Genomic DNA, 13884 nt, shown 5'->3' on the forward strand with positions numbered 1-13884 from the left:
AGGCAAGCAGCCAACGTTGGCCACCCCAAAGGCAGGCACGACAACGCTTGCGAGGAGTATTCTTGCTGATTTTCGCCTTTATCTGTACCGCTACGCTACCATAGCCATTGCCGCTGCCGCCAGATATGAGTGTGTGTATTTTTAGCGGCGACATTGCGTGCAACTTTCGTTGTTCAAATCTGTCTCATTTCAATTTTCTTTACTTTTTTGTTGGTTTTAGTTCGTGCGCGTCTGTTCATTGCATTTCAGCGAAAATTATACGGGAAAAGAAGCAATAAAAATGCAATTTTGTAGACGCTCTATGCTCACTAAATTAACGCGTTCCTCCTGTAGCGTCTGTCTGTAGTGTCTGACACGCGCTGATGCTGTAACTTTAAAATCGCCTAGTAGGAATTTTCATTCGAATAGAGTTTGGTGTTTGTACGACGAGGGAGGATTTTTTAGGCCTGCGGTACAAATGCTGGCTCCTAAATAAACGAAGTCCTCGATTTTTCCGACATTTCAACTGTCAACCGTGACGTGGGGTACTCAATCGCGCAATCTGGGTAACGTCAGCGACCTATGTGCGAGATGCGCTAACCAACTTGTGTGGAGCTTTGGATCATAGCAGACAGAAAGGGAACTTCGATGTGATCAGGGGCTCGTTAAAGTCTGCAGCGTCAGCTATATGAAAGTGCACTCAGAAATTGACAAAGTTCTCATGAAAATAATGATATCTTCTGTCATCAAACTTGACAGGGTTTACCTACCGCAGTTATGGCAAGGTCGTAAGAATAGGCTATATAGGTTTGAGCACCTGAGTCTTGTAAGATTGTAAGCAGATTGGATATTTGCTAAGTTTCATTGAATCTGGGGGAGAAATACGCTATATGGCGTGCTGCTGTTAGCGTATCTAGTGCCAGATACTCTTCTAATCTCTACTCTTGCAATCCCTGTACTGAGTAGGAATCGCATAGATTCTACATAAATACTGAAGTCCTGGTTGTAGTTGATGTTTAACGGTTGTTCCTGGGTGAACGTGATTGAATAACCCCGTCTATGAATGTTCTGAAGAGTTACCAAGGCTATTTCAATTCAGGCTAAGACCATTTCTGCACAGGTACCAAATTAGTAAAGTGCTGTGTCTGTAGATCGCCCCTTAGAATAGGTGTATAGAAAAGGAAAGCGATAAGGGTAATGTATCAAAAGTCTTTTGGATTTGCATGCAATGATTTGCATCATATTTGTGTAAACAAATTTCGCCAATGGGGATATGGGGTCAAATAATTTTGTTCTACTGACGGCAGTGACGAAATATGAAGCATACATTTCTTCAATTCCCTCTTCGCTTCTAAATAAATGACTTTGGAAACTGTATTAGAAGATCTGCCAATAGCGATTCCAATCGAAGACAGATGAGGCGGTGTGTTTCCATTGCAACCAAAATCAAAGACAAAAAATGTATTAATCAAAGTAAAATTTCATATTTATTTATTATTTATGTTTATGCACCCATAAACTTAAAACAAATCAAACGCATGAAGTGTGAACCCCGTCCGTTTTGGTATGAAACACCCCATATACAAATTTCGATGTTGGTATGAAAGAACTGCAGGTAAGTGTACTTAATGCAAGCACGAAAATTCATTCTCCCACATTAGATTTCCAACAGGGCACTTTTGGTTCAAAAAGTGCACAAATTGCGCAAACAAAGCGAAATAATTGCATTCAGCAAGATGCAACACAAAAGCAAAAACTGAAACGAAAAAGGCAAGCGCAAATTTAGAAAATCAACAAGATACACAATGCTTGCTTGCGTCAACAGCGACTGGAAAAGAGTTTTTTTTTTCTATACACCCAAAAAATTACGTAGACATTTGTTCTTAAAGATATTCTTGCTATCAAGCGTTTCTAAATATGTACATTCAATACATATGTAAGTACATAGTTTGTGCAAGTATATATATATGTATATGTATGTGTTCCAGCTCATATAGTATTTATCTAAGAAGTGCTGCTCTTTAGCTGGCTCCTTCAGCTGGTACATTTTTTATTTTATTTATTTTTCTTTTTCCTCACTCACAGCCGTTGCGTGCAGTGAAGCATGCTGGGCGTCGACTTTTTCGGACTTTGTACTTCATTTCTTAATCCTCGACTGATTTGTTGGTGTGCGCAACCAGACTGCTGACTAAGTATATACTCGTAAGTAAGTAGCAGCAGGTCCCACTGCCTGGTTACGGCTGTCTAGCCGTAAATGTGTTTGTTCGCAATGGTGGTACTTGGCACTGTGCGTTTGTGCTCACCCATTTTCTGTCTGCTTGGCAGTCTAATAAGACTACACGACACCTAATTATCGCTGGCAAAGAAGTGCGAATTCGCCAAAAGAAATGTGTGTTTTTTTTTGTTATTGGCTGGCAGACAATTTCCTTATATGTACATATTTCCCCAAAGTTTTGTTCCGGATTTGAATAACAATGTAAAGGTTAATCAGCTGTGCTGGCGAGGAATGAGCTTTGACAGGGTTGAATTCGATATTGATCCTTAGTAGGGGGGCGTGGGCGTTAGCAGGATATTAGCTTCGGCGACTATGAGTGCGGAAAGTACAACCGATAAGGAAGTCGACTAATAGCTTGTGTCAGGATATTATCCTTCGATATTCAAGGTTATGTTGAACACATAACATTTTGGTGTTGAATGTAGTCTCACTTGACTTTTCATTTAATTGGGAAGCTCATTTGCAAATTCGTATTGTTAAATTAAAGAAATTTAATACTTTTGTTAAGGAGTCGATTCCAAGTGGGTAAAAAACTTATTAAAGGATTTTGAGATATGTACATGCACATGTATGCGTATGTTTGGCTGGATATATGGAAGGGTTGGCATTTTTGCTTTGTTAAAGAAATGCGTATATCTGCATATCGTTTTATTTTTAATCAAACCGTGGCTACACTTTTTGCTTAAAGAGCTTATATTACATAATCCTCACGAAAAGTTGTCTTTATATGTATGTATATAAAAGAGGGGCTTACATATACAATTACATACTTTTAAAGGTGGATAAATAATCTTATTGATAAGTCAAAATGGCTTGATTTCTCATTGTAATTTAATTTGAGGATAAATACTCTGCAATTGCACTGACTTTGCGGTGTGTATTTTAACTATTCAACGGACTGTTCAGATGAGGAAGTACTGAGTTTATAAATCATACATATTGCCAATAGAAGCTACTGAAAACTTCATTACATTTTTCTTCTAATGGGATATTAAAGCTTTGTGACCTCTGATATAATATGTAGTTTTGAGTAGTTAGTCAGTTAAAAGCAAGAGTATAGCAGCAACAACATACAATGCTACCTGAATGGCTTTTATGTCTGTAAAAAGTGCCCCTAACCCGGTATGCAAAAGATACATTCGGTTTCCTTAATGAACCCGAAAAAAGCATTATTAGGCGAATTCTTTATTACAGATATCCAGTTAGACCATTGGTGCTTTAAATTAAATAATCTTTGTCCAGCCAGGGCCATAAAGTCAGAAAGAATGTGTTCGGAAGTATCCTCGTCCTCAAGGCATCTAATTATCAGCATTCTGACTATCCGAATTACAACACCAATTCGGTGCATATGAAATCGTAGTTGGTTGTGACCAGGTAAGCAGCGAGTAGCCTTATGTTATTCCTGTTTGAATTAATAATATGGGATGTACTAAAAGGATAGCCGAAGATCCTGGCTTGTCTTTGGAGCCCCACTTCCCCCAGTAGTTATCGCGTTCACAGTCTACCTACATAGAAATTATGGTTCTATTTAGTAGAAAGCCTTCTGGGACCACGAAATTATTTCGGTTCTAAAAAGGTAGTTAAAGATCCTTCTCGGATCTCAATGTCAGCAAAATCATTGGCTTCGATCCCATAGTGGCTGGTAACCAACACAGTGTTACAGCGATTTTTACTGCCAAAATTTGAAGCGTGTTGAAGCAGTCTTTAACGATTTCATCATACATTACATACATCACTAGCCAGAGAATTGCTCCATTGATACCTGGACAGGGTCTTCTATTTGATGACCAATTATTGCGATCTGGAATTTTTACATAAAGCTTTATGCCAAAGAAGATCTCTTTAGTTATGGCTTCTTTGTAATAAATAATTCATAACTGTCCAAGTATACCCACGTGAAGCTTCTTTATATAGAAGCAGTCGTTAGATAGTCGAAATTGCAGCTCCTTTGTAGTTGTTGTTTGTTGAATAATAATTGAGGAAGAGTCCATCCTAGCACCGACATAAGGGGAAATATCTTGCGAGTGGTTTATTGGAAATTGAATATCAAGAAGAGAACAAAAAACGCCTCGTTGGCCTCGTATGTACTCAAAATAATGCTAGAAAAAAGGTGAGGATTAAGACCAAGGATGGCACATTGGTTGTAGATGGCTATAGATTGAAATATATTTTCATGTGACGTGCTGCTTTAGTGGCCCGGCCTAAATAAGATTAGATTTGGAGAAGGGTGTAGGTCCCCTAGTTACTGCGACCCAGGACGATCTATGGTAACATCCCACTTTTTGCTTACAGGCAATCTTTGATCCACTTATCATTAAGGAAACTCGCAAAGTCTTTTAGCTGAAGGTCATTTGTGAAATGTGCTTTAATATGCGGTGGTCCCAGGTAACTAAGTCTAGGCTTACTATCTAAGGGCTCCGCAGTGCCACATAATGTGCTCTGATATTTCACGTTTCTCTTAGGATAACCCGTAAGTTGGTAAGTGTTTCATTATCCTGCAAATGGTTCGTTGGTTGGGAGTAAATTGGCAAATTCAACGGAAACTGCACAAGGAAATGATGCAACGGAAATGGTTGGGGCTGAAACAAGTGCTTATTGTGTGTATGCATATGGTATTAATTTAACAATTCCCATTATCGTGGATTTAATAAATTATAACAAACAAATATGGCGCTGGGTTTTTCCTCTTATTTATGGCAATTACGCTGTCAGATGTTTTATAATAATTCAATTACGCAGTTGGAAATAATTTTTTTGCATTCATTTAAAAATTGTTATGCGTAGCTTAATGCGGTGACTTGGCGGATCAAACTGCCGTTTTATAAGCGAAATAAGAGCAGCGAAAAATTGGCAAAAAAAGAACATTTACATTTCCACAAACATGTAAATACAATACTAAAATTTTACGGGTGATTTAAATTTGAAATATAAATTTTTCGCTATTTTTCGGATAAATTTTATGAATTTCATAATTAAAACCAAACAAAGAATTCCAATATATTATGCCTCATTTAGCAATGTTTCATTCATATCAGTTATTATGATTATTATTGCTCATAACGTAATTGCTGGCTTTAAATACCTAAATACAAAATGTACTGTCAAAGAATGCATAATTCGAATTCATGTTTATTATTATTGCCTTAAATAAAAATTATTTACAATTTAATGGAAAATACACGGTGGAAAGCATTTAGTATTTTTTTAAATGAATTTGTCTTCTTTATTAAATTTAACAGAAAAAATTTAAATAAGCTGTTAATTTTTTCTTTAGTCACATAAAATTATTTATCAACTTACATACTTAATCTAGTGACATATTCAAATTCAGCGACTTTCAATACAATTTCACTTATTATTATTTGTTGAAGTGTGAAAAGCACAAATGCTTTAAATATCGACACCGAAGCAAAAACTTTAACATTCTCATTCACATATATTAAATATTCGCGGAACTCCACTAGTGAGCTTTTTGTGCTCATTTAGTACATATAAAAGTATGTAAATTTATACTTACATATGTATTCCCAGTTAACCATATCCCAGTAAACAAATTTAAAACTGATTATTAAGTTGATGCAAATATTTTTTTCAATTAAAGATTTTTTGACAAATTTAGTTAGTATTACATAATTACTTAAGAAGAGTAAAAAAATGGCAAAAAAATCAATACATCCACATGAAGATTGTTTTTTCATAACTGAGTTATTTCCAGGATTATTAAATTTTTAATTATTATACCCGAGCGCACTTGTGCACAAGGGTATATTAATTTTGTTCATATAACGGTTGTTTGTAACAGCCAAAACGAATCGAGATAGATATAGACAATTGTATACATAAATGCTCAGAATGAATATAGAAATCGATTAAGCCATGTCTGTCTGTCCGTCCGTCCGTGTACACGATAACTCGAGATATCTCAACGAAATTTGGTATGTAAGTTTCCGTTAATCCAAGGTAGGTTGGTATTGAAAATGGGCGAAATCGGACTGTAACCACGCCCACTTCCCATATAACGGTAATTTCCAGAAATACGAAAACAGCAATATTTTAGTAACTACTGAAGATAATTCACTAAAAATTGATATTTACAACAAGTTTTAGACGAAAAATAAGAATATTATAAATTTTTGGAAAATGGGCGTAGCCACGCCCACTTATGGTTACATGTGTATATCTTGGTAACTGCTGCACCAATTTTTTTCAAACTTGGCAAAGTTGTTGGCCTTGGTACAGCATACTAAATGGCCGAAATTTTAAAAAATCGGAAAATAACTACGCCCACATTCCATATAACGGTAATTTAGAGAAGTACAAAATCTTCGATAAATGAGTAAATATTAAAGCTAATTTATTCAAAATTTATGCNCCCATATAACGGTAATTTAGAGAAATACATAATCTTCGATAAATCAGTAACGATTGAAGCTAATTTATTCAAAATTGATGCTTGCAACAATTCTTTACCAAGAAATACGTTTATGGTAAAATTTTGGAAAATGGGCTTGGCACCGCCCACTTATGATCACAGGTATGTATATCGGTAACCGTTCTAGCAATTTGTACCAAACTCGGTATTTTTATTGTGCTTGCTACATAAAAGCAAAACGTTGAAAATTATTGAAATCGGACTAAAATTACGGCCGCTTTTTATATAACGGTAAATTTCAGAAATACTTGAAACTGCAGTATTTCGAAATTGAAGGACGCTAATTTACTCAAAATTGATAGACCCCGGCTTAACATCTAGCGGAAGGTTTCGGAAAGGTGAAAAACATATATTTAATAATAGATGAGGAGAGTTTTTATGGCTAAAATAGTAATTAAAACATTTTCGAATTTGTTTATACTTGTTTTACTCCGTATTTGAAATTAAACTTTCTAATAAAAATAAATGTGATTGTCAAGAAATAAATGATAACAGCTAGTAAGACAAAAAAGTGGAGGCAAAGAAGAGATGAAAATGAAAGCAAATAAGAATTAGGAAAACTGAAATCGTAAGAAAATGTATTAATATTTTTCGACAGGAATTCCGTCATAAAATATTTTGTTATCAAAAGTTATCAAGTTACCGATTTATCGAAGCTTATAGTTATCGAAATTTATCAAGTTATCCATGTTTATTGAGTTTATAGACACAGAAACTTAGATTTCGAAATTTACGGATAAATAGTTAAAGAACTGTAAAAATTTATGGCATTATAGAAATTTGTCAAGTTAATGAAATCTACCAAGTTATCGATATTTATGAATTATCATTATTTATAGAGCTAATGGAATTTATCGAGTTATCGATATTTATTGATTTGGGAATTTTCAAATATTAAGGTTATATAAGTTTATTGAGCTATCACTGCTTACCTAATTTAATCGTGTTATCGGAGTTACCGAGTTTGTCAATAGCTTTCGGAAAATATGGTGCTATGAAAATTAATCAACTTAACGAAATTTACAGAGGTATCAAAATTTATCGAACCCTCGAAATGAACACTTATCGAAAATTATTGAAATAAGTCGAACTATCGAATTTCGGTGTTTTTTTTAATTCATCGAATTATGGATATGTATAAAATTACAGAAATTTATCGACAAACTGGAATGTATAAGGTCAATTCCAAGTCATGCCAAAGCCCTCACAAGACCTTCAAAAACATACCAAATTTTAGTTTTAGTTTAGTTAGAATGTTTGCTCTTTCTAATAATGCATTAATATACCGGAAATATTGATTTTCGTCAATTTTTAACCGACTTCACAAAAATGAGAAGGTTATAAATTCGTCGGAATATTTTTATTTCTTTATTTATGTTACCGCATAACTTTGGACCTCGTTAACCGATTTCTATAATTCTTTTTTAAAGAAAAGGTGTTACCTCACACATACTAATTTGGTTTAAATCCAATTTTTTGATCATGAAGAAATTAACGATTATCTTAAATTTTACTTGTATTTAATTCTTAAAAAAAAACCTCACTCTATTTCCTGTAAGATATGACTTAGGGTATAAGTAAACAGCTTTTAAAGTGACATTTATTTTAAAATGCCAGTGACAGTGAAAGTAAATTTATGTGGTTCATCAGCATTTATTTTATAAAATATGGCATACTTTGTATGCAATATAATGCAAGTGAAAACAACAAAAACTAAGAGCCATTAAAAATATTTATCAAGGCATGCGAAGATAGAAAGTGATTGCATGAATCACCGCCCTCGCCAGTTTTTGTCACTTTCCAATTACTCGCGTCTCCACCAGCGAAAACCTGCGAATCCAGCAGACGCGGCGTTAACAGAGCAACTCGATTTTTGTGTAATTAAAAGAAAGTGCCGCAATGAATAAGAAATCCCAAGAAACTTAAACCAACCGATTAACTAGTATTTACACTTTAACTGATGGGCGACGCAGCTTCAAAAAAATGCGCTAAATTATAGCATAAAATTAAATTAACAAATACCCAACTCAACAAACGCGATTTCGGTAAAAGCAATTATGTTTCGAGTACAAAAAAATAGCAGATATGAAAAGAAAAATCTCATCGCAATTACGCAAGTGAAATGAAAAACTCGTTGTATGTATGTATGCAGACAGCTAGTTTTCAAGTTCATTATCAACACGCTGCAATGCGCTAAGCAGTCAGCAACAACAAGAAAACAGCTGTTGCCAACAGCATCCCAGATAAGCTGAAAGTGGGGGACAAGCAAAGAAATGAAAACGAATTAACGCATGGCGAGCAATGCCTGAACAACGCAACGCTGGACCGCGTAATCTGGACCCCTTTCGGCTGACAAGCGCTAATCTCGCTTGTCGCCTGTCTATATAAAGATATTTTTTTTTTTGTGAAACCAAATTTATGAGTACACTTCGGCAGCTGAAATGATGGGATGCGGCAAGCGGTCATATGTATGTTGTTGTTAGGCCGCATAATCCAATTATGCGTGTGAAAGCTGAAAGCACGCATTTACATGGGTACAAGCTCGACGTAGTACACGCAGATAGCATTTATGGCCCTTTATCCGCAAAGCATTGGATTTATTTACGTTACCAAAGCTGCAGCGGAAATTTATTGAAATCACTTCTAAAGCATCACCGACATAACGATAATTCAAAGCGACACAACATCTTTATGGTTGCAAGTGAAGAACCAAGAAAAAGTTGAAAATGCCATTAACGATAATCAATATGTATGTATGTATGTATGTATATCTACATATATAACTATATACCCTCCAGGAAAATATGAAATGTAGAACCATTCCTCTTCGTTGCTTATGGACCCAAAGCAGAAGTTTCCTTTTCTCTTCTTATAGAAAAAAAATTTTTCCGCTCCACTTTTTAAAGAAAGCTTGAGGAAATTTATTGAAGACATTTGGAGAAAAAGTTTCCACATGCATTTCATGGAGATCGGAGAGGAAAGTTTTCCACCAATGACATCGTATGTTAAAAACAGAATTAACTGTCTACCGAAAGAGAATGTCCTCATGCTTTGGAAACTGTACAGCATGCATGGAGCTATACTGTCATTTCCTAGAGGGTAACTATGCATATATTTATTACATAGTTATGTGCACTTTGAAACCCAAAACTACTCAAATTAATCGTCGTGAGATGTCTTCATTTTGGTGTGTAAATTCTGTTGCTCGTTTCTATGTATGTACATACATAAGTATGTACATATGTTTGAATGTGTGTTATTTTTTTCAGCTTCTTTAAGCACCCCTCAGTGGGCCTAAAATTGTCGCCTGAAAATGGTCTCATGACAATTACAATCAAAATATTGCTTTTCGGCATTAGAAATGCTGATAAGTCATGAAAAAATGAAAATATGTACATAAATAAAAATTATTATCGAAGTTCATCACTTTTTCCATTTAATCGAGGCATAAACAAACACAAGGCACAAAATTTTTATTGAAATGTTGGTACCCACAGTTGAGTATGTGGGTTCAAAACTTAAATGCTACTGTTCTGAACGAAGGAATGGCTTGTAACATCAAAACTTTCAGAAGAGCAACATATTTGATTGCGCTTTGACAACACTGAACCCTTCGTTTGATGACAGCTTACGACTTGCGGTGTTGCGCTAGTCTTGGGACCTACCACGTAAAGAAATGTGTTGATAAGACGGAAATTACAGTGTATTATACCTCCTTCTTATCGAGGTCTTGTAGACGCAGAAGTGGAGGCAATTTTGGTCGAAAACCCAAGCCAAACCCAAGAAGAACTTGCGGCAATATCACGCATGACTCAGAAATATATTTCGTTGCCATTGAAAAACATTGGTATGGTCCAGAATGTCGGGAACTGGGTGCCTCACGAACTCAAACCAAGAGATATCCAAGGGCGTGTCACAGTTTCTGAAATGGCTCTTCAACGGTACCCAGCGAAGTCGTTTTTCATTGTATTATTATCGGCGATAAAAAATGGTTTCATTACAACAATCCTAATCGCCAGTAGGCCTATGTTAACCCCGACGGACCCAGACCAACGACGTCAAAGCCAAATATACGAGGCAGCAAGGTAATGCTCTGCATGTGGTGGGGTCGGAAGGGAATTCTGTATCATGAGAAGGGCTCTCTGCAGCCAACAACTGATGTGATTGAAGCGAGCGATTACGGAGAAACGGCGGTAATGGACAAGTGGTCAAAACCTATCTCACAGTTATCAAAAATTGGCTCGATACTTTATTTGCGCGAAATCCACACATTGTCAGAAATGTGGGAAGAAGTTAGAGCTAGCGATGGGCATTACTTTCAATAAAATACACTGTATCAATTTAGTTTCGAAATCGAGAAAAAATCTTTTAAAACTTGCTTGTATACTATTTTTATACTCATATTCATGCATCACTTTTATTTCGCCTTTTATAGCTCTAATAAAAAAAATCTAAAATTCATAGCGAATATTCTCAACAAAATCGAAAAGTTCTAAAATGAAATATTAAAAATCTTGTAAACTCTTAATAAGAGAAACAAATAGAATGAATATAAATCAAATCAAATTAAAGACGGTTTGAATTCGGTTGGCATTAATATTCGAAATTGATCGTCATGTCCAGTGAAGTACCCAAACCACGTGTTAAGAAAATCGTGCTCTACGCTTGTCAATTCGAGATCAGCGCAAGGGCTGCCCGTGAACTCTTCAACCAGTATCTTGAAAATGAAATCAATTATCTCGGCATCCGAGGTTGGGCTCAAGAGATCGAAGATGGATGTATCAAGGGTCGGTTGGAGGGAGAGTTATCCAAGATTGATAAGCTCAAGACTGTATTAAGAAACTCGCCGCAATTTGGTTCAAAAATTATTACCAACGTGTTCGGCGAAATGAAACAAATCAACAAATATACTAGCGAAAAATTCGAAATAATGTGTTGAATCAGCGCAAACGCTGGCCGAAAAATTGTGGCTATAAAAATGGAAACATGAAAAATTGCCATTTAGGAAAACCTGGAATACATAGATGACTTCATAAAACGGCATGTTTTACGATTTTATTGTGTATTGTTGTATTGTTTCATCACAAAATGCGCCCAACTTCGCATTTGATATGCTCTAAGTGCACTTCTGAGTTGAACTTCGAATCGAAATACTGAGCGTGGCGCGTTTTTTGAAGATACAAAGATAAATTGTGACTATATTGGCATAAACAAATATAGGACAATTTGTAAAGTAATAAATAAAACGTCTAACAAGCCGAAGGATACGAGTTTTTGTTTACTATAGTCTAATGTACTACAAAAAAACCCTATAAGTGGGGTACAAAAAAAAAATGCCTGGCTATTATGTGTAGGGACATTAAGTGACAGAAAGGTACAATTTGGCAAAAAAAAGATAGAAGTCCCGCTGTTTTGAACATACTTTATGTAATAGGATTTGTTTAAGTGAATTGATACCGGTGATGTTACAAAATTGGTTAGGTTAGGTTAGGTCGAAGAGTTCATTCGGAGGCCACATAGTCAATTGTGATGCCCAGTAGAGCGATTTCTTTGAGCCACCACAATTTTTTAGCAAAGTCTAGTACACCCTCTAATGGAGTTTTTTCTAAGCAATCGAAGTTCTCGAAGAGCTGGTCCCCCATAAATTTGAGGCACTGTCTTCGAAGTGCCGGACAATTGCATGGAAAGTTCTGACTCGATCAAGCCTCTCTACTGCTTATACAGAAATCATTGTACGGTATTTTGAACGTGGCGGCTATATAAATAGTAGCCTAGTGTCCAACTGTATTTTAATGAAAAGCTGGACATGCGCTTTTCAGAAAATTAGCAAACGCCGTCTTCCTCGCTCATCTAGCAGTGGTCAAAATGAGCCTGATATGAGGTTCCGGCAATTTCCTCAACTCGTGAAAAGAGGAAACGCAAGGGAGGCTGTTCGCTTTGAACCGCTTCTATTTAATCCTATCTCAGATCTCTTATTCGCGCACTTGGAGTATCACTGTGTCGTAGAGTCCAATATTAAATATAAGACCCTAGATTTGGTGCTCCACTAACCACCGTAGTTTACAAGATGGTGGCGATTTCATAACCCCCTGTGTCACCTAAGTTTTACACTGCTAGCGACTTACCTCAAAGTAAGTAAAAATAAGTAAAAATAATTTACCATCTTGTAGAAAACCGGCAGATGACCACCTTTCAACTCTAATTTAACTTTACCGTTTTAGAAATTTAAAAATTGTTCCAAAATGTATTCTTTTTTAAACTATCCTAACTATCATAGCAATTACTGACAATAGAAATATATAAACTCCACAAAAATCGTTCCTCAATTCAAAACATTTCGAATTAAATTCAATCCACAGTTCATTCGGCAAATAACAATCCAAATTTACAATTATGTCCAAGGAGGAATTATTTTCTTTGGATTTCGACTTTAAAGGCAAATTCCCGAAAGAAATGTTCAACAAATTTTTGGAAACGCAAGTAAATTTGCTGGGGCTACGCGGTTGGGTGAAAGAAGTTGACAAAGAAAGAATTAAGGGACATATTGAAGGCGTCTTACCAAATTTGGATAAATTCAAAAAAGTCATGGAAACGGCAGAAGCTTTCGCATCGCAAATAACGCAAATGGTATTTACCGAGGTGAAAAAGATCGAAAAGTACACTACAGAAGCTTTTGAAATTAGAAAGTAGAATGCAAAAGTGGTTAACGCAACTTAGTGAAGTGCTCGCAGTAAACTCGATGAAAATGCATTTCTTTTGGGAAAACTGAAATCACCATGAAATAGATTATAGCGAAAGAATAACAGTGAATAGAAAAAAAAAACAGAAAAAAACTTTTTTGGAATTTCTATCAAAGTGTTATTAGCGATTTTATTGTAGACGAAACGTAAAGAAGACAGAAAAATTGACGCGCGCAATAACAAATCAAAATTTCCGATCAAAAATTATCTACCGCCTGTGTTTGCAATTGATGCAAGGGCGTGACGAAAGTGCTGCCAAATCGGCGGGTATCGAAGAAATACAATCAAAAGTGAGAAGAAGTATAAGGTGGACTAACGAGGATTTTCGAACGCTAATGAGGGCACTAATGACCATGATTAGGGAAATTGAAGCGTAAAGTGTATTTTTCAACTCAACTATCAAGATGTAGATCTTTCATAAGCACATACATACATACACACATACAAACTGACATGCA

At 35.7% G+C, this 13884-nt stretch overlaps 2 protein-coding genes across 2 annotated transcripts; both read left to right on the forward strand.

Moving 5' to 3' along the window:
- Positions 1-11301: 11301 nt before the first annotated feature.
- Positions 11302-11625, forward strand: LOC108373520 (acylphosphatase-2-like). The gene has a single exon (XM_017629418.1). The coding sequence runs from the start codon at positions 11302-11304 to the stop codon at positions 11623-11625; it is 324 nt and encodes a 107-aa protein (XP_017484907.1).
- Positions 11626-13079: 1454 nt separating this feature from the next.
- Positions 13080-13376, forward strand: LOC108373521 (acylphosphatase-2-like). The gene has a single exon (XM_017629419.1). It carries the CDS (start codon positions 13080-13082, stop codon positions 13374-13376), a length of 297 nt encoding a protein of 98 aa, XP_017484908.1.
- Positions 13377-13884: the final 508 nt, after the last annotated feature.

This window comes from Rhagoletis zephyria, unplaced genomic scaffold (genome assembly GCF_001687245.7).
Source record: "Rhagoletis zephyria isolate East Lansing unplaced genomic scaffold, Rhagoletis_zephyria_1.1 Rzeph_scaffold_06770, whole genome shotgun sequence".
Classification (NCBI taxonomy): Eukaryota; Metazoa; Arthropoda; class Insecta; order Diptera; family Tephritidae; genus Rhagoletis; species Rhagoletis zephyria.